The 23,949-nt window shown below is 43.1% G+C and overlaps 1 protein-coding gene across 1 annotated transcript in view; it reads left to right on the top strand.

Moving 5' to 3' along the window:
• Window positions 1-10,616, top strand: part of LOC112946325 — a 31,834-nt gene extending 21,218 nt beyond the window's left edge. The window contains exons 5-6 of the mRNA XM_026038128.1: window positions 1,850-1,959; window positions 9,778-10,616. Of these exons, the coding sequence (XP_025893913.1) occupies window positions 1,850-1,959; window positions 9,778-9,826 (159 nt within the window). The 3' untranslated portion in view covers window positions 9,827-10,616. The remainder of the gene's footprint in view (window positions 1-1,849; window positions 1,960-9,777) is intronic.
• The last annotated feature ends 13,333 nt before the right edge of the window (window positions 10,617-23,949 follow it).

The following is a 23,949-nucleotide window of genomic DNA, read 5'->3' on the forward strand; positions in this document are numbered from 1 at the left end:
TGATATTGTAATAAATTTTGTTCCAAACAAGCAGCAGGGAGCAGGAGCAAGCCCAAAAGCGGCAGACATAGAGAAACTCCATGGAGAGAATACCTCTGGTGGGAGAAAACACTGTTTTGGACAAGGGAGGTGCAAAATTGACAATGTACAAAGAAAAAGCTAAAGATTTGGTCGGTCCTTCTCTGAGGCTATAGAGGTCGTTGAGCTACGAAGTCTAGGGATAAAGAGTCCTACAGGGCATAGGTTTAGGTTTGAGGCTGGTTCTATTACTAATTTTCTTTGATGTCTCTAAATGCTCAGTCCACACCCAGCCAGGAAGCAGAGAGGCTACACAACATACAGCTTTCATACTGAGAACTTGCCATTGCCATCTGGTCATCAATGAAGGCAGGATAGAAAATTGCCTGAAGTCGCAGTTCTCCAAAGCCCAGCCTGGCTGGGTCCTCCCAAGGGGATTTGATACTAGAAACAACATCTAGATTCATATTCCTATGTCCTCTCATCCCCATGGCTGAGGGACATATAGCAGGGAGCTAAACTCTGCCACAGAACAAAACAGCAGTAGGAGATAATTGCTCATTGAATAACCCTTTCCAGCAAGAGGCACTGGAACAGCTCATTACAGGGTTATAAACTTGTGAAAATGGCTCTGTCACAGCTGGTTCATGGCTGAAGACAGTTACAAAAAAAAAAAAAAAAAAGAAACATTTTCAAATTAATCACGTTTTGCATAATTTCCAAGTGATGAGGCCATTTTGGAAAAGGGATGAAAAACAGGAAAACTTTTTGAAGACATAACTCTCTCCTCTCAGAGTTTTCAGACACACCACACAGGGGACAACCAGACTCAAGAAGGAGTATTATAGAAACTGTATGGGCCGCATAGGCAAAGTACCCATCACATCTTTCCTAGTGCCACCACAGCTGTCCTAATAACACATTATTGCTTTTGATGACTCCTTTTCCCACTGAGCAACAAGGAATTATTGCTCAGGCCTCCTACCTTCCATGGTTCTCCAGCCATTATGACTTGCAAAGCAGAGAGAAGTCTGGAGAAAGACTGGATAATATTCCATTTGCACAGCTCCTGCTAACAAGCCCACTTGCACAGGGAATACCCATAAATATTTTCAGCCAAAGAAGAATGCTTTTAGCATCTGTTAGACATTATCACAATGACAGAATTATGCTGTATAAGTAATCCACAGTAACAGCATTCAGTCAAGCCTTGTGCAAAAATGTAGCACATCACCCTGCCTTTGGACCTATGGGTTTGAAACCATCACCCTCCAGGTAGATCCTTCCCAACATTCAAAACTCAAGCCTTCCCCATTATTTGCACTCATACCTGCAATCTTGCATTTACCTCCTGAGTACTATGATTAAGCCCTACGTTCCCAAGTTCAAGCTGGCTGAGGCTCTGGCAGAATACAAACTTTGAACACACAGAACAGCCCCTGATAGAGGAAAATGCTGATCCCAAAGGGACAGTACCAGAAGCAGCCCCACGAAGAGAGGGAAATGGGGCTGTTGCTTTGAGTCCTGCCAGCCTGGGCTGATTCACTCAGAATACTGGTGGATTGGGGGAGCAATGCCCTTGGGACCTCTGCTTTGATTTGGGATTTTACCTGACTGATTGTTCATTACTACCCTCCCTCTTTTTTAACTGTTTCTTCTTCCTCCCCCTTTTCACCCTTTTCTTCTTCCTCCCTCTCCTCCTTTCCTATCTCATTCACTCGCTCCCTGCCTTTGGCACGGATCCTTTTTCACACTCCCCCATTTCCCTCCCCTCATCTCTCCCCTTCCTCCCCTCTGTGTCCCCACTGCCTTGCTGGTCTCTTCTCTCCAGAACTCTGGCAACAAGGACTGTGATGTCCACTATGCAGAGCTGGACACGTCCGCTCTGGCCTCGTCACCCAGTCCTCGGACCTCCATCCATGCTGGCGGAGACCTAGTCGAGTATGCAACCATCCAGCCCAACTTACGCTAGCGCATGTCACTCTAGGCCCTTTCCCCTCAGATTCTGGCCTCAAGGTACATTATCACACACTGCCTTCCCCACTATGCTCCTCTTAAAGCGGTGCTTTGCCCCCTGCATCACTTCTCCTTCCTGTGGAATGCCTCTTTTGCAACTCAGCCTGTCCTCCCTGCAACGCCTTCTTCCTTCTGCACGCTGCTTCATGACTGCTGGTCCTTTTGCTACCTATCCTCCTCATTATGATGACCACAGGAATGCCTTTGCCTTGCCTTCTATGCATGCTCTTAGCAGCGTATCCCCTTTTTTTTTTTTTTTTCTCCTCTTTTTTCTCTCTCTCTTCTCTCCTCTTGGTGAGGTACATGGGAGGGAAAGAGATAACAGGCTTGTTTCTGCACAGAGGGTCCTCTCTGCAGTTAGTGTGTTGGCAGCACAAGGATAAGTGAGGTGGATTTGGAGGGTTCAGCTCTTGGTGTAGGATTTGGTTTGCGGCTTTCTTTTTGTACAGCTTAGCAGCCTGAAGCAAAGCAACAATACTACAACGGGCAGGAGCCGAGGACAAAAACTTTGAGAAAATATTCAAAGCAGATTTCCAAATACTCTCTTGAATTAGCAGTGAAGGAGGATGGGTCAGAAAAAAAGTAGCTCCTCAGCGCAAGAAAGGGAGGCAAAGTGCATTGAATGAGCAAAAGCACTGAGAGTCTTAGAGACTCAGGTAACAAAAACCTAGGATACACAGAGAGAGGAAATAAAAGGGGTAAGAAAAAGTCAAAAAAAGGAATGGAGTTAGCTGTTCGTCTGGCACTTGGGAGCACTCAGTATGTTAGCACTTGGCAAAGCCCCAGCCTGGTTTGTCTGCCAGAGCTGCATCTTATAGACTAGAGGCTGAAAATGGTGACAAGTCCATCTGTCCAGCGAGGACACATGAAGGAAAAACTAGTGTCCTAGTGGCAGCAGGCTTAAGCAAGTGTTCTCCTGCTTTCAAGCAGGAAGGAAGTGCCTAAGGCTTGAAAGAATCCTTGTCTTATTCAAAGATCTGTCCTCTGCCTTTCCTTTATCCTCTCTAGCCACCCTGTCCAGAAAGCAGAAAACCTCTCAGCGTTCATTCCCCATGCATTTAGAAGCGAGAGAGGAAAAGCAGATGTGTACATTAGCACACGGGTGGAAAAGAGCTTGTGTGTGTGAAAGACACTATAGATAAGAGAGAGCATATGTGTATGTGTGAAAGAACAAGGTGGAAGAGTATCTGAGAGAATATGGGAACACGTAAAGGTCTCCAAGTCTAAAAGAGCCTCTGAATAAGACACAGTAAGAGAAGGATGGTGCATGCAAAAGACAAGTTTCTATTGTCCGTAGCAGATACAGACATCATCCGTTTGTATGTCTGTGAGAAGGAGAAACATTATTTTCTCTGTTGTTCTACATGTCAAAATGGAGATCAGACCTAACTGCTTCCTTTGCTCATGCATTTCTCTAGGCGCTCTGTCTTGGCGTTCCCAAGCTCCTTTGAGCTCCACCCCTATGACAGGGACCACAGCTTACATCTGAAGCGCCAGGAGACTTTTAGTTCCTTTATACCTATCAGCGACCCTTTGCAACAGGTTGGTGTATGCAAAAGAAAGAGGGATCCTCAGGGCTTTCTTATCCTTTTTAGGACATAGAAGCATAGAGGACACCAACTTCCTAGCTAAAAGGGAAGTAACTCTCCTTTCACACCTATCTGGGAGATTTGGGTCCAGCATTTCATGACCTGAAGTCCAACCTCCATACACAGGTATGCACAAGCACCAGGGAAGCCAAATCTGACAGCAAAAGGGTCACCTCCAGAGCTGAGGAGAAAGTCTAGAAAGTATGAAGGGAGCAGGCAAACATTTCAGACAAGCAACATCTATGCCTTCAGGAGGCTGGCAGTGAAGTGGAGACGCCTGGGTTGCAGGTGTGCAATGAGTTAGTTCACTCTGCCTTTGTCCCTGTGGTCCCTAATTTTCCTGTGTTGTAAGGAGCCCTGTCGTTTCCCCACCGTAGCAGAGACCTTTCTAGGGTAGTGTCTGCAGTGGGCCTGCCCCAGAACTGAACAGTAACATCTCTCTCTTGCGGTATCTCACCCATCCCTGCTCTCAGAATGAGGATCAAGGTCTTCGTAGACGTTACGAGCGAGAGTGGACAGTAAGTTTTGGCTTTTCTTTTCTCTGTTTGGTTGTGGAGTCTTGACTGTTGCTGGAAAGAGGTGTTGGTCAGCTACATGGTATCTGTCTGCCTGTCACCGATGGCACCAGCCTCCTCCAAACTGAGAGATAAAGGCTGAGCTCTCATCCCTATGCACCCTTCAGACTGAAGCTGCTCTGCTGAGATGAACGCCAGTCTGGACTGTGTAGGAGGTGACTGCACTGTTGGATCCTCTGAGCAGAGCTGTCTCACATAGGGCAGCAAACAGTCCTTGCTCCAAGGAATGCTGGATCCTCCTATTCTAAATGCCCCTGCTCACATGTCAGGCCTGCAGCACAATCTCTGGACCCTGCCCAGGCTGGGGTACAAGGAAGAGGTTGGTTGCCAGCATACATGCTTGTCACTACCCCTCAGCTAACATTTTTCTATCACTCTGAGTGAAAGTGCTCTGAGAGGAAGACATGGTTGAAAGCAGCCACCTTCCTCACAGCTCTAAGGGCTCCACTGGAATGCCATTCCCATTGTCATAACAAGGCAAATGCTCCTTAATCCATCTTGGGAGGTCTTGCCTTGTCCTCCCAGGGGTGGGGGATTTTATTGTCAGCAAAAGGACAGTAATCCTCCAAATCCAAAATTGGAAATCCTCCCAGTTTCTCTGAAGTAAAAATAAAGCCAGTCATATGGTGCTTTGAAGGTGTAATCTCACCGCCGCAAAATCGCCCAGACACGCCACAGATGACGGTGACTGACTTTTTTTTATGCTTTTTAATTATTTCCTCCCCTTTCACCTTCATCCTCCTGCTCTCAGTTTCTTGGGGAAATTTCTTTCCTGTATTATGAAAAGAATAGCTGGAACTATGAGACAGACTCCAAGATCCTAGCAGATCAGTGACCAGGATTCAGTTCCCAGCTCTGTTCTTCCAATACCACTGTAAAACCCCCAAAATCTGCACCACTTACAGACTGGGTGCAGTTTCAATGCAGACTTTGAACTGAAGATAGAGAGAACCATCAGTCATAGCAGGTTTGATTCACTCTGAGATTCCTACATTTCCTTTCCATCAACAACAAAGTTTCTCAGAAATCCTCCAGCTAAACAGCCTACTCTTTCTGATTTGAAGGAGAAATAAAGCAAGGAACCAAGACAGTTTCCAGTCTGTAAGATAAGCATAACAATCCTGCCCTGATTCTGAAATGACAAAGAAGAGGGCACAAGGGAGAACCAGCACGAAGGGAAACATTTAAGATAATTGAAGGAAGCGGTTTATACTGTAGGAAGGGAGAGCAGATAAGTAAATACAGCTAGCAAGAGAGAAAAAGGAAGTTAGAGGTATGATGCAAGAAGGAATGGAACTTTGTGAGTTTCCCACACATAAAAAATGAGCATGTGTCTGCAAGTGCATCCCTCATCACAGCTCCTTGCCCTGTGTTTTGAGAATTTCTTCTTTCCTCATGCTCATTCTTTCCTTCCACTCACCCTGAAGCTAAGCCTTTCTTTCTGTCCAGTCTGCCCTCAGTCCGTTCCTCACAAAAACCCATCACTGCTCAGAGTCTCTGCTCCACCCTTATCTCCAGTGTGTTAATGCCTCTTCTTTACCTGGCACAGTGATTCCAGGGGCTTCTACATAGATAAGGTGCACAGAGCAGGAGCATGCTGAGAAATACCGAGAGTTGCTCCCATACTTTGAAGATGAAAGGCAGTAGAAAAAAGAACAGGAAGTTTATAAACAGACAGGGTAAAAAACAGATATGAGACTCTGATGCCATGATGAAATGCTTACTTCTGATTTCCATTATTTTTCCTATCTTCCTACACCTATATTCTCTGCACGGACTCGTCCCCTGGATAAGAGCCTCCTATTGCTGTCGTTCAGCAAAGTTGCTTCTTTCTGTCCCTCAACCTGTGCTAATTCCAAAACTCAAAACCTGCTGATAGAGAAGGTTAGGGAAGCAGCAACCCCAAGTTTCAACTGTTGGGCATTTTCCCTGCCAAGGATCAGACTAACACATTAAGCAGGAGGGCAAATACATACCCAGAGTTTGCCACCCAGAACATGGCCAAGTAAATAAAAACAACCCTTTTTCTCTGTTACTCATGCGACAGGACTCAAGACAAATTTAAACTGTACAAAAGGTTAAGAATTGGGCTTTTGAGTAAAATCAAAAATCTGAGCCTTCTGTAGCAATATTTGCCTGTTTAGCACAGGTTATATAGTCTTCAGATTTTCCATGGCATAGCATACATGAACTCTCACGGCCCTGAGAAGGAATTTTTCAATTTCAGCACATTTCTCATTACTTAGGGATGATCACAATTTTAGGATATGGTCAGGTTAGAAGGAAAGATGCTTGTGGCATACCTGGATGCCATAGGTGTACCAATAGATTAAAAAAGAAAATGAAGAAAAGCTTGAGTGAAGTACATAGAGAGATGGAAAAGGGCTGAAAGTAACTCACGGCAGAAATGAAAGCTCTCTGGTTTAATCAAATAAAGACCATTTAAAGATAATTTGCCAGGCTGTCTGAAATGGATAGATTGCTGACATCCTCTTTAATCAGGTTCTTGAAAATAAAACTGAGGGGAGGAAGATGTAACCTAGATAATGAAGAACTGTATGGAATCACATTGGAAACAAAGGCAAGAGGGAGCAGTCAGGTGGGGGAAGGTGGCAGAATTGTGTGCCGGTTCAATTTAATTAGTTCATTATCCCTAATTTAATTTCAAACTTTGTTAAAGATAAATTAGATTTGGGAAAAGTCACAGTGGGACTGGGGAAGGAAGTCAAAGGGCACCGGCTGTTAAATATGTTAATAAACATCAGGCTGATTTTCTTCTCTTCCCTTTTGCTGCTTAGAAATAAGATCAGGGAACAAAGCAAGAGCCATCTGATTTCTGGCTTCACATGCCACAGAAAGGTGAAAGGAGACAACAAACTCTCTTCCTTGGACCCCTATGCTTGCATTCTCCAGCTGCCCTGCTCTGGGCCTACTCCCACCTGTAAAAAGCAGACACAACCCTGCCAGCAAAGGAAATCGTTTACCTGGCCAGATCAGAATACTGACAGAACTGCTCTGAGTTTCTCTAGTTCTGTTCCATGGGCACTTGTTTCAAGTCCCTGTAAACAGTTAGAAACAGAAAAAAAATGCATTTGGATAGCTCAGTGCATCATCAAATAGACTGCCCATGAATAGCAACCCACGGCTCCTTCTACTTCTTTCACTGCTACATGCTAATAAGCAGTTCAATCTGCACAAGATGTCTACTAATGTTAACTGAGAATCCCATACTAGCATGAAAGCCTGTATTTCTCCATTACATACCCACCTAAAAAAAAAAAAAGATATACCACCAACCTGGAAAAGGAAACTTTCTGCCTGCTATGCCTTCCTAGGTTTCCAGCATTGAGGCAACTTCCTTTTCAGGTGAGCTTTATTGAGGATTTGAGGAAGCACAGCTCTCCTCTAATGGCCATACTTTTAAAGGGAAAACAAAACAAAACAAAACAAAACAAAACAAAACAAAATCCTAGGAGAGCGGGAGGATAAGAGTCTTTCTGCTTATTTTGTTGCTGTTATTATTCTTAAAAAAAATGCAAAAGAGTTCTGTTGTGTTTGAGATCTCTGTAACAGCAGTCTTTATGGGGAGAAAGCCTTCCCTATTTTATACAGGGTTAGGTTTTCCTTGGGTTTGAGTAATTCTTCTTATTTATTTTTATTAGCTAGAACAATCAGAAAAACAGAAACCAGCTATTCTTTGTTTCCATCTTTCTTTATGGTATGGATCCTCTTTATGTTATAAAATCTGTATGAAGATAATTGTCTCCATCCTTGAGGTATGTTTTGCCACAGCTTGCCCAGCTTTCCACTCACAATTATTAAACAGTAGCAGACACAAACTTCAGGAGGTAGGTGTAGGATGGATCCATATGAACTTCAGAGAAACCAGTGCAGCAATTCTAAATAGAAGGGACATGGAGTGGGGTTATAGGACCCCTTGCTACATGGCCAGATTACGATGGTTGCCTTTTTAAAGCTTAAGCACTGGGATACACAGTTCTGCCAAGAGCAGAAAAATCAAAGTTATGATAACCTTGGCATTTTAGTGTTTTTTTCTGATGTTCAAGCAAACTTCCATCTATCAGTCTTCCTTGCCCCTAGCCAGACTGTTCCTGAAATTGCCTCAAGAATGAAGCCTTCCAGTTTGCTTGCCATCTCTCATAGTAGTCTGAATCATTTATAAATCATTAGCAACACTTTGTTTTCTATATGATTTTTTGAGCATCCTAGTGAAATATTTATTTAGGAACTGGCAGCAGACAAGCAAAGTCCTGTTCCTTCAGGATTTTTTCTCCTGAGGGTCAGATCCTTGTCCTCTTCGCTAAACAGACATTTTCTCATATTTTGAAAGAGAATAAGGTAGGACTCAAGAAAGCCACTTGCTTCAACAAGTCTCAGATCAAATCACATGGATAAAACACAATTGCCACCAGATTTCCTGTCTCTCAAAGAAGAGATTATCCTTTCGTGAGAGCTCATGACTGTGGGTTGATTTTAATAACAGCAAGAACATATAGTACTGTCCTCACTAGGTGTTCCTCCCACTTGGGTCATCTCACATGGCTTCAAGACAGAGGAAAGAGTCTGTGAGCAAGCAGGAATACTTCCCATCTGCTGCCACCCTCTGGGGAACCACAGTCCTGGGTTCTGCAAGAGTTATGTATCTCTCGACTTAAACAGTCATACTGCACTTGCACAAGATGAGAGAGGCAAGGATTGCCTCTGATCTTCCTGTTGCTGCTGTTTGCACTGAGTTTTATCAGGGGAAAGGGGTCTTTGCGGTTTTTGCACCAGACAAGCAGTATTTGTTCAGTATTGGTTGCTGTACCTTTGCAAAATCATCTCAGTAGAAATCAAAGCACTTCGGACTCCAAGGGCTTTTCATTTCATTTGGCACTTGAAGACAGAAAATCAGATTTTGCAAAGCATCCATTAGAATAAACTCTATTAGCGGAAGACTGTGGGTTCACTAGTTGCTTTCAATCTTGCAAGTGCTATACGTTGTTCATAGTTGATTTGACGTATAAGACTGGTCCTAACAACTTCTGCAGAACTGCTCACAAATGCAAAGTCTAGCCCATGCAGGTGTGCCTACTAGATACACATTAGACACAATAACCTGTTTTACCCCTAATACCTGGCCAGACAAAATCCCTGCCCTTTGCTTACATGAGAATGATTCTGGATTAAATTAACAGTACATACAAGCCCAGTTTTTCAAAACTCAGCTGTAGAAGATTTACGAAGATTGAAGTTGTTATTTCTTACCTTGCTATTTATTATGTTTAGAGAAAGGCTGAGCACTGTCAATTTTACGGCAAATAATACAAAATTATATACACAGTAATTAGAAGAATGGATATTTCAGGAAGTGGGACAAATATTTCTTATTGACAAAACAATCCAAGGTGAAATGTAAGGATTCAGCACCTGAGCTTTTGCTTTTCTGAAGCAGTCAGCAGAACTAATTTTCCATCCTACTTGTTATGTATGTGTCTCAGCAAGGAGCTGAAGAGTTGCATGTTTTAGGGCCAGTGATTCCAGTGTTTATATCCATTGACTTTTGTCTCTACTTGCAGAACTTTGGAAAGCGTCACTCAGAGATATCGAATGCGAGTGATTACCTAGCCCGCTGCTACTCACATGAAGATCAATATGTGGAGAAGATCCCTCGTGTCTATACTCCCTTGTCAGATCTCCCCCAAGATCTTTACTCTCATCAGCCTGACATCTCATTCTGTTGCCCACCACCCGGTTCCCGGGCTCCTTACATCTGTCCTAAGGAACAGTATGTTTAAAGCATTAACACAGCAAAATGAAGAAGCTATTTTTTTCACTTCTCCTGACCCTGTCACTCAACAACCAAGGCTTTTTTAAATCCCCCATTTGCCATTGCTTATTTTATTTACCTTTTTTTTTTTCTTTTTTAATTTTGGTGCAATTGTAATTGACAAGATTAGGTTAAGTGTCTGCCTGACTTGCTAATGCTCACAGGAACATTTTGCCTTTGCCTATGTCTCATCATGTTCTTGCACATTCTTTTCTCATGCAAGACCCCCTGCACCAAGCTGGCTAAGTGTGTGCATGCATATATGGGTGGACAGCTGCCCTGTAGTGGATGGGGCATGCCCAATGTGATTAAGTGTCCATTAAGTGTCCAGGGCTTCTCCATGTCGGTCTCTACACTGTTTGCAGCAAGGTGTGGATTCCTTCACAACCCTTGTTCCACCTTGTGTGAAGTTTCACTGCACAGCCAGTGCCCAAATCTGAGTCTGTGGTGCTTTTTCCCTCCCTCTTTTTGTGAAAATTGTTTCCCCCTTGGCCATGGGGACAGCAAATCCTGTTTGTGAAAAGCAAAACAGCCAAGACTACTGAACCAAATAATAAAATGCTTATAATGGAAGATGTTCAAAACCAACTCAAGAATAGAAAGTGGTGGTTTGGGGATTTTATTTCTTTCTATTTTTTTTCCCTCCTGCTCCACTCTCAATCTCTTGGATTGCCTCTTTTTAATCCAGAGGCCATGGGGACAAATTTTAAAGCCAACACAGTCACACAAACCTTCCTTTAAATAACTTTTTTATAACATGAAACTCTAAGGGAAAAATAGAAAGAAAAACATTCTCTCTAATTTTCCTTTTCAAAATCTAATGTGACCCCCCACTAGCTTCCCCCTACTCTTCCCTGAATCTGTTGATTGGAATTTTAAAGTGAACTCAGGCAGAATATGAAGAATAAATCACGATTTCAGGTAATCTTCTAGCTCTTAATGAAGGATAAAGCCAACAGAGGAATCTGGCCTTTTTTTTTTGTATAAAGCATCTCAGCTTTAGGACTACATTTTTTTTTGATATTCGGAATGTGTGTGTGTGTGTAAATCTAAAGGTGTATATTCCTGCAACCACAAAGTGTTTTAGATTTGGGAATTTATCTTCACATCACATTTGTGTTCACTTGTATTAGAAGAAAAATAAATATAGATACACACACATATATATATGTATAAAAGCAAAGAAGAGGAGAAAAAAAAGAATGAAAAACCTGTAAAAGAGCTTGGTTTCAAGGTAATCTTCATCTGTTTCACCCAGGTATGGCATAGAAGAGTTGAAGTCTGGGACAGTTCTGAACAAGGGGATGTGCCTTCCTGGCAAAAGGGCATTTACTTTCCTTTGCCTTGGGTTGGGTCTTTTGCCTTCTGCAGATGTTGCACATTTAACATCACGTTGGAGAATATGAGGATGCTTGAATGATGTACGTGTGGGAAGGAGAGAAGGCGACCAAACGTTTGGTGCCCAGACACCAAACCAAGTTTCAGTGTTACTTGTATAAACATGAAATGAAGCTATCAGCACGATGGAAGCCTCCTCATAACATACCATGTCAGATGCAATCAGCCCAGCTCCTGCCATACCAGCAGACTGCACCACTGTTTTATTTTTGTATATCTGATTCTAAGCAGCTATAGTTATTCTATGCACTTTCCTTGGTCCCATCCCCTCAAGTAGGCTCAAGACTCACCCTGCTTGTTCCACTTCCTCCACAGAGAAGCACATCTGTGTTCACACTACCTCGTGGATTTCCTGCAGGATAATGAATAGACCTGTATATGAAAGAGAGATTTATATTACATTTAGGCAATATGTTAATATAGTACTGTGAATATATTACTGTGTGGGGATGAAGCCATGCTCAAAGACCACCCCCAGCCTCTCACCTGCTATACAATGCACCCAACCCACGCTTCCCAGCTTTCTTCCCCTGCTTCCTGGTGCACATTGCCACTCAGCGCTTTGTGGACACGGCACGATAGCTGGCCGCAATGACGTGATTTCCCCTCTGTAGTGGGAAATGGCTGAGCAATATGGGGAGGTGGTCTCTGCTAGACCAACAGGTTCTTGTATCAGATGGATTACCTGACTCTGCTTCCTGGGGCAAGGTATGGATGAAAGGGCACTGACACGCTTCCTGACCAACCTGAAATTGGCAATGTCTCAAAATGGCATAGCAGCTTTCTGTACGTGCCAGTGCCTGGAGGTCAGTGGACTCTACAGGTATAGCCTTAGGGTATTAAATGTGACTTTTGAAATGCTATTCTTTTGATCCTGACTGACTGAACTCTTTCTAGAGACATGTGGATTCACATTTTCTCCGTCCATTTCCAGAGAATTCAGCCACACATTTTCTTTCACCAATCGTCTCAAGTGCAACATGTCATAATCCAAATAATGTGTTTTTCCCTCTTGCTTTCTTTTCAATATATCATGGAGGACTTTCTGCTTACCACAGAGATGAAAATTTGGTTTGCTGTGAACAAAAGCCATGGTCAACACATTGATGTAGCAAAGAAACTCTATTCTGTACTACTAAATCTGTCTTTGGTCACCCTGCTTGGAAAGGTGAGAACATGTTGGAAAATCAAGGGGCTGCTGACATCCCGGAGTCAGCCCAACACTCCTAACTCTGGAAAAAAAACACACGCAAAAATCTATTACACATTTCCCTGTTTGCATGCATGTAATAGCAGGATGCTGCCAGGATGGCAGCAATTAAAGTAGATTTGATTGGGAACCTTTGCCTGGTGCAGTTTCAGACAGATCTGAAAATGTAAATGAGAAGCAGGATATGGTCAGGTCTTCAGGTGCATGAGTAAACAAGCTAGTTAAAATGTTTGCTACAGGAGGTGCAGAGCAGAGGTGGTTCCCTCTGCTGTCCTTGGTTGCAGAACAGTACTCTGGTGAGGAAAGGGAAGGAGAAGAGAGAAAAATTGCACTTACCCTGTGCTGCTTTGAATTTGAGCTGCCCAAAAGATGACCACAAAAGGTTTTTCTGTGCTTTTCGGCAGAGCAGAAGGATCTCAATCTTCCTTAGAAAGGAAAAAAAATAAAATAAAAAGGAAAGAAAATTCAGCCTCTGAAAAGCATGCTAGTACACACACTAAGCTTAGGAACATCTTGCTTCTCTTTGCCCTTTTATATTCTCCCTGCTCAGTAAAAATGGTACCAAAAAGCTTAGTCTCCCTTAAAATGCCAGAAGAGAAACTCCACACAAACACAGATTCCCTCGCACCTTAGGGAAGGGACAAAACTCTGACTGAAGAGACAGAGTACAATCAAGTGAGCTCTGGTTAAGGGCACTCACTCCTTTCTCCATTCCTGAATGTTTGCAGGATGCTTGCCTAGGGCTCTTTCCAAGCTTTGCTGGACCTGTTGCCAGAGTTGGACCCCAGCTTGCTCCATGACAAGCTTCCTGCATCTGTGCTGGCCTCACAGACACAGAAATCTTGCCACAGCACTGCAGATAAGCGCGGTCCCCTCCTGCCACCACCTAACTGGTCTGACAAGACACCTTTCCTTGGAACACAACCACCCAGGAAGGCTATTTGGGATGGATTGCTGAGGAAGCTGGTACACTGTGAGCGTGCATCCAATGCACTAGCAGCCTGTGGGAGAAGGTGGTGTTTGGTTTCTGTGTCTTAGTGGTGGGTGACATGAAGCCACTTGTGCCCTTCACTGGGGTGTGAGGTGGTGCAAACTCTGCCCTGCACAGTGGTGGTACTGACACAAGAGCTCTTGCAGGTGGACAAGTCTGACCACGGAACTCAAATAAAAGTGAATTGGAGAGTTATAATAATGTTTCTCGTGGCTGTGACACTTGTGTGAGCTGTCTGATCTGCTCCCTCCTCCCAGCACTGCTGCACTTAGGACACTCATCGTCCCCACGTGTCCCCAGATGCCCACAGCCTCCTGCCTCCCCAATGCTCCTTGGAGCTATGGCTGGGCTTGCCCTGGCTGCCACTGCTGTCCTCAGGACAGCTCTAATCTGCGTTTCATGCTGCATTTTTCATTGCAGCATGCCCTGTTTACTGCCTGCCTCTACCTGGGGACAGGTTCAATCTGCATTTCATGCTGCATTTTTCACGGGATACCACACTGTCAGGGACCCACAACTCCAATACCCACAGAGGAGGGCGCCCAGGTGGGCAGCGAGGCACGGGCCGGGGCACTCCGGCACCACGGCTCTGCCCTCGCCCCAGCACGGACGCAGTTTACTCCTCACCTTCACTGGCACCTTCCCTGTGCAGGGAAGCTGCCATCTCCCCTCCCACCAGCTCCCTGCAAGCAGAGTGCCCTGGCAGCCGGGGCCTGCGCTGGAGGTGGCACCAGTCTGGCCCCAAAGTGCGTCCTGGCGGCAACTGCGGCTGCAGCCTCCTCGGCCCCGCTGGGAGGAAATGAACGGGGCAAAAAAGAGGGGAAACGGGGCAAAAGATGGGGCCAGTCATGGCAATGTGGTGGGGCTGAGGGTGCAGGCATCCACCATCCACCTGCATGACCCGTTGGGCCACGCAGGATAAATATCCATATATAAAGTATCCATATATATGCAAATATCCATATATATATATATAATCTCAATCACACACGTGTGTGCACACATGAAGTCACGGCGGGGGGAGCCCTGTGAGTCTGAGCACCAAGCTGGCGCTTTCTCAGAAGTGCCCGATCAGACGGATTTAATCAATATGCAATTAGGGGATTTCTAGCACCAGGCACTCGTTCAGAGAATGAAAAAACTCCCCGGGATATTTTTTAATAAAGCGGCTCCACCTCAAGTACAGACCTGGGGTGCCAGGCTGGGGCAGACGAATGGCTGGATGGGGACTGGGGGTTCTGAAGGTTCCCCCCCATTGCATTGTCTGCGCTGAATGACCCCATGGAAAGGCAGTGTTATTCACTGGTCACTCTGGGGGAGATGGGCTGCCAAAACAATGGGCGGCTTTGCAGGGACCCATGTGTGTATAGAAATTTGTATGTAGAAATGTGTATACAGAGTGGATGTATACAAACAGAATTTAAAATACTGCTCTTACTGCCTCTTGGAGCACACTAAATGTCTAAAGCCTATGTGAAAATGCTTATACAACCAAGGAGCATTTTCTTTGTCCTTGGCACGGGCCACCTTTACACAGAGCTTTTTGTACAAAAGGGAAAGACAGGCAGTGTGCAGACAGTGGCAGGCAGACAGTATACTGTGAGTATGGAGGGGAGTCGGGAGCTGCAAATTAAAGGATGGCACAGGAAAGAGCTGCATTATAGATTCCACCTCTCAGCAAACAGGGATGGCAGACCCCTTTTTAGCTATACTGTGTCATGCTCTATTTTCTTTCTCTTTATGGTGAATGGGAGGTGAGGTTTGAAATCCGCCAGGAATATATCCAGCCCCATTTCTCTGGGTGAAGAGCACCACGGAATGAATGAGCTTTCTTCAGGCTTCCTCACACCTCCAAGTCTCCCCTCCCCTTGTAATTCAGGCTCAAGTACCATCACTTTCATATCAGCACTAATTACATTAATTATTCTCCTCAGTATAAAACTCATTAAGCTGGAATTTATGGTTCATTAACTTAGAGCTGGAGCGCTAGCTACTTCCTCGACGCAATGTATGAGGCTAGGATTTTTTTCTGTCCTGGCTGGGGGCAGGTTCTAATCCATGTCTCTTGGCCATGCTTGGCATCATCTACTGAAGTGTGAACAAAGCAGCATGTGCTTTTACAGGGATATCACACCACGCAGGGAAGGTGTTTCTGAACCACAGAAGGACTGGAAATGTCAACACTCTTGGTTTGGGCCCACAGTGAAATGCGTTTTGTTACAGTTCAGGAAAGATCAGGTATGACTATTGGAGCTAGAGGAGCCAAGGGAGTGCTCGCACATGGGCCATGTGCCAAGGTGGATCAGGACTGAAAAGGACATGTTTGATGGTTCAGGGAAAGGTTTGTGCTAGCGCTCAGGAGATCTTGCTTTGAGTCTGATACAGAATTGTTGTGAGTCTCAGGAAAGCACTCATAGCACAGGATAGAGAGGATTTACACTGCCTGACTTAAGGCAATGTTTTTCAGTGTTGGATATTATCAGAAGTAAGATATTACCCCCAAAAGGCATCAAAACATCTACATTGAGGACAGGCTCTAATCATTCCCTTAACGTGCTGTGAACAGGAAAGGCCATTCTGGCTCCAACATTTGAGGTGAGACTCTCTTGGTGTCACCACACAGTGAGGAATGGGAAGAAAGTAATGAGAAATTACACATCCCCTGCCTAGGACACAAGGTTCTGTCCAGCATGTTTCAAACAGGCCTTCCAAGCTCTCCAGATTTGAGGATAGGCTGCCACAGGAGATGGAAATGACAGGCACATTGACCCCCTAATGGACCTGACTGTCAGAGAATCCATTTCCTGAGAGCAGTGCCTCCTTCGCACTGAACAGGTTTCTACAGCGCTCCCTAATTACTGTAATTAAGCAGTCATGCTGAGTGATGCTAGACAGGAGGCTCAGACCTGTTACAGTCCTGCAGAATTTAAACCAGTGTTATCTTCAATGTCTGCACTCTTCTTGGTGATGGTGACGATGAAGATTAGAGCAGGAGAAAGAGCTTTATGTCAAGGGTCATGTCATTTGTCATGGCTCTTGGGTCTGCCCTTGTCAAATATGGCCATCACAGGAAGGGATACTGCAGTGGAATCTGTCCATCTTCCATTTCCCAGAGACAGATGACTATCTTAAATGGTGCTTTTGAAGCTCTGGAAGGGAAAGGTCATTGTGACTAACCCAAAGATAGTGATGCTTGTAGCATTGATGTCTATTTTGTCAAACATCAGAATAAAATGTGGTTGGATTCATGCAAGCAAAAAAGTCCTGTGAAGCAGAGGAGAGGCAAATTTCACAGAATAAACAAAAATAAACAAATATAAATATATATATATATATATAAAAACAAGAATATGTATTTCTTCAGCAGATGTTAACTGATTTCTACTTTGTTTGTGCTTGCAGATTTTGTGGGCATAGCCATAGAAGCCAAGTTCAGTCTACCCCAGAGTACCAGAGCTCCACAGCTTTTTGAGGTTTCCAGTGCCTATAATTTTACTTCTAGCAAATACCTTCATATCTTTATTTGATCTCTGCATCCTACTCATTCTGCATGCACTAGGAACAATTCCAGTCCTGTGGTCAGCTGGTCCAGTGATTTCTTCTTTCCATCTGGAGATGATCCAGAGTCTTGTACAGCTATTGACTGCTTTCCCATTTCCATCTGTTTATCTACTTCAATGAACCATCAGTTTAGTCCTCAGTTTCCAGCTTGGCTCTCATGGTATAGTTGCATTGCAACCCCACCTGGAGCTGTTGAACAAGTGAGTTAAGCCGACCAGGAAATCCAGGTTGAAACTACTCCTTCTGCAGAGTTCAATTTCTAAAAACTGCAAAATGTTTTCTGGTATTCCATCCTTGCTTATTGATGATATTGATGATAAAGCAGCTGGAGCATGATTGCTTGTTATATCTCAGAGTCTACTGATAAATAGGTTGGCCATTTTCCAGTTTTCAGAACATCAGTACCAGAAAACCTGTATTTTCTTTCCCTTAAGAAAAAAAAACAGCCCAATATTTAAAAATTATAGTTACTTTTCACCTTTTTCTCTTTCCTCCGTCTAAATAGGTGGTTTTTAGTGAGGGCAAAAACAAGCCACCCCTTTTACAGCTGTGTTTGTCTTTACATTTTACCCCATGGCTAAACTGAATGTATTTATAGTGCATTACTGTGGGCTTACACCCATTCAGAATAAGACTGTCATATTTTGGGAGAGCACACAGTTATATCAATAGGGTTCAGCTGCACCTTGCTGGGAGTTTCAAGACTTCCCTGAATATATTCAGATCTTCTATAGTCATTTGAAATACAAATGCTTTGGGGATTTAAAACCATTTCAGCCCACTTTCAGAGTGTAACAGTCGATGGGGTCAGGAATAGTCCTGGGACAAGGAGCTCTAGCCCAGCTTTCATTCAGAAGCAGTAGCTGAAATGGAGCAGCTCATGCTCCAGTGTGCTAGTTTGAAGGAGCTGACTTTTTCTCCCATTGCCAGAAATGGAAAAAACCCCGAGACCATTCACTTTTCATCTCCCAATTTCTAATGAAAGCCAGAGCCGTTAGCCTAGAGTGTTTTTCTGTATTTTTATGGATCAAGCCCAATTGTGGGTCAAACCAAAAGTAACAAGACTGTCTGTGGTGTCCACATTTGAGAATGTCATGGGGAATAATTTATTTCAATGAATGTGATAAAAAAAAAAATCACAGCAAAGAAACTTCACAGTAAATCCCCAGCTCAAGTTAATTCGTATTCTATTTTGTTTTTTCCTCTTTTGATGGATGAGAGGATGGGAAGGGAGCTTTCTTTTAACATAATACTACAGATACAAGTACAGAATTCCCAGAATGTGTGGATTTTTTTTTTTATTTCCTCTGTTCTTTTTCACTCCGCTAATTATCCCTTTTAGCTTGTTTATGCTCTATTTCCATAGATCTCTTGGTTTATTTATATCTACCTATCTATAATGATTTCAGAACCATTACTCACAGCCGTACCAGGAAACATTACATTTCCCAATTTACAATTGCAATTATGATATCCGTCAGAAACAAATGCAGCTGCCTTTAATTTTAAGCAATATTTTGATCATAATAATTAAAAAAGGAACTTATGGCATTGCACACATTAGAGAAATTAATATAATTTCCTGGCTGCCTTAAAAGGCATGCAAAGTAGTGGTCACTGAATGAGAGATTTAGAAGGGGAATTAACCCTTTTGGTTGCTTTTTCACTCTCAAGGGCATCCTGAAAGCCTTGATGTTTCTGTCGTTAAGAGTTAACTTCTCTGTAGGCTTTAATATATGAGGTTCTTTGTCCTTCAACTTATTTTTTTTCCTACTTTTCTCCTTCTGAAATTGCTAGTTATTGAAGTATTTGTGTGCAAACAAGAACATTTTCCTGTCACTGTTCATTTCAGCATGCTTGTTTGAATATGCAGGGACAGATGATATCCAGTTGGTGATATTATAATCATTCCCACAATTGCATATTACAAAGTCAATAACAAACTGCGGCAGATTCTGGGTCTTGCGTGTCTCATTGTGCTTTACAAGAAAGAACATATGCAGCACAAGTTCAGACTAATGACCCAAAAGCATCTTTGTAGGAGATGAATGGCCATAGAAGAACATACACTTCATGAATGGTAGGGTTCATTCAATTTCTCTTTGTCATGGAAGGTGAATTTTGATGTGTTGTTTTATTAATGTCGGCAGATTCATCTATTCAATGTTTCTTCTTTGATTATTTGCTTTCTACATTTCATTCCCTTCTTGTTGTCTTGGTTTGCTGTGCAGTGAGACCTATGCAGTGACATGCCACCAATCTCTGAACTTTTGAGGAATCTGGCCCAACTTGACTTCTTCATTTGGACTATTGACTAACACCAGTGGTTGGAGCTCTATTGAGATCAGGAGGAAGATGGAAAAGGGCAGCTTCATACAGACTTGTAGAGTAGAGAAAGAGGTAGACACATGTCTACCATTCAGAAATGCTGTTTTCTGCTGTTTGTGTTCTGCTTGCCCTGGAGTTCAGTGTGCTGGACAATGAAATGATCTCAGCAGAAGTGGTCTGTCTGTCAGTCTGGATGGCTAGGTTTGAGCATTTGCAAATCTGGGACTTAGATGTTTGAGTGGGAACTGAGCTTTTAAAAATACTGGCTCTTGTGGGTGCTGAGCACTCAAAAAAATCTAGCCTTGAATACTGGCAGCCTGAGTTATTTGGGTACTGAAGTGCCTCAGAGGGGTAAATCTATAGTCCCTCCAATAGGAAGAGTGATCTAGCCCATACTCTGCAAAATCAAGATTGCTAAGGAAATGTAGTCTAGAAACTGCAGAATCAGATTAGTTCTGTCAAAACCAGAAGAATCTTTGGAGCACTGGCAGTGCCCTTTGCTGACATGCTATATTGCGAAAATAGAAATAAATCCCAAATCTGTCTTCTTTTTTTTTTTTTTTTTTTTTTTGCATCTAATGTTTCTTTCAAACTTCCTTTTGTTTTATAAACTGTGAAAAGAGGAATGCACATATTATATTAGCTTTGAGAAATTTCTTTTTAATATATTAATATATTAAATAATATATATATATATAAATAAATAAATATATATATATATATTTATATATATATATATAAATAAATATATATAATATATTTAATATATTGATTTAAATATGCAATGCTTACTGACCCACAACTAAATGCAGATATGCTCGCTGAAGCTACTCAGAGGGAGGAGAGTGAGTGTGATTACTGGATTGTGTTTATAGTGTCAGAAGAAATGGTATTCCTGCCTATTCTTTCGTAGTGTTTCTCCTCTGTCCATCCATTGAATTTCCATACATGCTGTCCCTCATCTCAAGGTATCTACAAGTTTTTCCTTCATACCGCTTCCCTTTTTCAGCTTCTGGTTTCATTGGCAGGATAAAATTTTCATCCTAGACTAGACTAGACTAAACCCTTAAATCTTTGTCTACATTTGCTTACTTCTCTGCAAAAGAGACCCCAAGGTGTCAAGAATGACTGACAGGACTCTTCGTCCATTTGTAAGGGCCCTTTTAGCTCTTTCCACTAAACTGACCTGTGGCCACAGGAGCTGTCTGCATTGGCAGCGTGGCCTGAGCTTTGTCTGCAGCCCTGGAGGGCATAGATCACATCAGAGCCTGGACCAGGCTGACACTTTCTTTGTTCCAGCCCCTGCAGAAACTAGAAGACAGTCAAGCTGCAGACCAGTGCTCCATCTCTTCACTTCAGATCTAACTCTCAGCTTGCTGACACTTATTATCCTCTAGGGTATGATTCCAGGTTCACATTTATGCATTCAGGTTTACCTTTTTCCCCACAAGGTGCAGGCTGATGCACATGACCTGCCAGATAGTACAGAAACTTCCAGACAAAGTGAAATCTGAGCTTCCCTCTTTACTGTCTAGCCTTGCTCTGGAGACTTTGTGATGCTTGTAATGTGCTTGCATCTCATTCTACCAAGCTGTGCCTCCACCATGCTCATTTTAACACTGGATGCCTTTCTAAGCAGGGAGCTTGTTCTTCAGTAATGAAATGTTAATAATAAGCACATAGGAATAGCTGAATTTGATCAAGCCTTGGGTTCATCAAAGCATTAAGGGTAATAGCCTCTTTCTGAAACCATGCTTATGTTACAATGGAAAAAAAAAACCTTCATGGTATGTTGCTGTAGTTAAAGCATCACATTGATGGTAAGGCTAATTGGACAGAAAATAGATTTATCCATTGCAGTGAGCTCAAGAGGTGGGTGGAAGTGAGGAGGAGAGATGTGCCAACAACTCCATTCTTAGTGGACAAAGTTTAGTGGCCTGCCATTGTCACATTTGCTTGTTTTTCACTGTGATAGTGTTTAGAAGTCAGGTCCCAGTTGGTTCTGCACATATTAAGAGGTGTCCCCTGCTCTGAAGCTCCTAAAGCCTAGACAAAATGGTGGGAGTATGGATGAGTTGATTTCCCTTGTGTCATATGTGATCATAGTGGCACAAACAGGAATTGCCTTTGCATCTCCCATGTCAGAGTCAAAATCTCCATTGCCAAAGCATTAGATCACAGTGTCTTTTGTAAGCCTGAAAAAATATTAGCACAGTTGGACGCAACATCAGCATGGCAAAAGACCATGAAGTGGAGCACAGGGAAACAGGGGTAATGACTAGAGTGGTGTAGCAGAGCAGATGGTGTTGAGCAGATGTCCGTCAGTGGCTGTGGACGTTTATATCCTCTCCGAAGGAGCTATGTGGCTGAGCAGGACTGGCCAGACAGCAAGTGCTCCTTACATGTTCCTAGCCAGTGGACACATCATTAGCAGGCCTAGTGTACTGCCTGCAAATGTATGCCATGAAATGCTGTTCCACTCTCAAATCATTCCCAGTGACAAGTCTTTTGTTCTGAATGAACAACTTCTCTTCTGCACTGGCAAAACAAATGCATGGAAACTACAGCTGCACAGAAGATGATGAGTGCTTGCGTATCACATCAGATTGGCTGAGGGAGAGCAAACTGATATTAAACTAAATGATCCCATCATAATTCCCTCCACTCAGCTTCCCATTTCTGCCAAGGCCTGAAATCTGATGATAACTCATCTGACCAAAGATTTCCATCAGGTACAGGATGATTTTGAGATAATTTGCTACCTGTCAGTAACAGTCAGGAAGACAATAGCCTTCCCTCTGCCCCCCTTTAAGCAAAAGCACATAGAGCAACACTGTGGAAAGAGACAATGCCAACCCAAACAGAAAAAGTGAGTGCAAAAGAGGAAGGGCTGAATTATTTCATGAATTCTCCTTCAGGCTGGCACCTCATCTTACCAGTGAGTATGATCACATTCTTAATTTCAACTTCAAAAGGTCAGTTCAGTTAAAGAAAATCAAGCTGTAGTCACTTCTCTCCGCACATCAGTGCTTGGAGCAGGGAACAATAATCACTCCCCAATCAGAACTTGTTTGCCATTATCTGCCTGGTGTTGGTCTATGATATATGAAGCAATTTTTGTTGCGACAGTTCCGTTCTGTGTGCGTGCAGCTCCTTCCTGGTAAAAACTATACAAGATTGTTATTTTTTCTTTGTACTTTCTTTTGCCTTTATGAAGGAGCAATACTTTAAACTAAAAGCAGTTTTCAAACTGGAGTCACCATCATTCATCTCTACAGTCTCAAGGTACAAACAATCCCTTCATTAGACAATGAATTTTTCTCCATTATGGCACCATCTGAATGCATTTATTCAGTCATTTGTTAGAAGTCTTTTGATGGGGAGCAGGGAAGGAGAGAACTAAATTAAAGAAAAAGGGTCATGTTTGTGTACACAGGCTTGTACATTGCAAGTGAAGAAGTCAATAAAATATCCAAAGTTAATAGCAGTTATAACTCTGGAACTCAGAGAAATACACAGTGGAAGCATTTCACTTGCAGCATTGATGGGAGGGAGGTTTAGGCAAAACAGGAGGTTGTCATCAAAGCCTCTCTGCAGCGGGGAGAGCTAGTGGACTAGAGGCAGGGCTGGGGAAGAGTGATTGCTCTTTAAATGTTGGAATTAGCATCAAATGCTTTGTTCCTAGACAGTACCATTGGCTGCTTTGTCTGTCTCAGGACATGATTGTCTTGTTGGCTGTACTTTGTTTTGAAATATCCTCAGGAAGACAGGGTTGAAGTGTAACACGGACAGACAGGTTTGATCACACTGAGCCTGTGCTTTTAGAATTCCCTAGAACTGCCCTGTGCTTTGTATTTTAGTAATGCCTCAGGACCATCTGATCAGAGCCTAGAAGTATAAATTCAGTACCCATTCACTGCACACAGTATAATGACAGGCATGTGCAGTGGACAGACTAGACATCTCAGTTCGTCTTTCTTTAAGGAATCACACATTCGCAGGTTAAATTCCAGCTTGCATCTGACAGACTAGAAGTGGCTCACTAATGCAAGAAAGTAAAATACAGGAGATTTTGCATGGCAATATGAGGCACTACCAAATTAAGGAGGGGATTTCAGACTGGTCCTTTATGGAGAGGGATTTTGTAGATCGGTTGATCAAGGCAGCAGTAGAGCAAACCTCTAGAAAGGTGAGTTGGCTTTTGGAATCAGAACACAGAGCTCTGCTACAGAAGCAAAACAGGAGCTTGCTCACTTAAAACAGCAACACACAACTACTGTATGCATTTCTACCCATCATTGTCCTTGGAGTATATCTGAGGAGATAAAAAAGACTCTCCCAATTTCTGTGATGGGAAATAGTCCCGCCATCATGCTCAGGTTAGTTCTAGAAAGAAGTCTGTGATGCTGCTAACTCTTTTTTTTTTTTTTTTT

The sequence above is a fragment of the Nothoprocta perdicaria genome, unplaced genomic scaffold (assembly GCF_003342845.1).
Source record: "Nothoprocta perdicaria isolate Ctin4 unplaced genomic scaffold, notPer1 scaffold_201, whole genome shotgun sequence".
Taxonomy (NCBI): domain Eukaryota; kingdom Metazoa; phylum Chordata; class Aves; order Tinamiformes; family Tinamidae; genus Nothoprocta; species Nothoprocta perdicaria.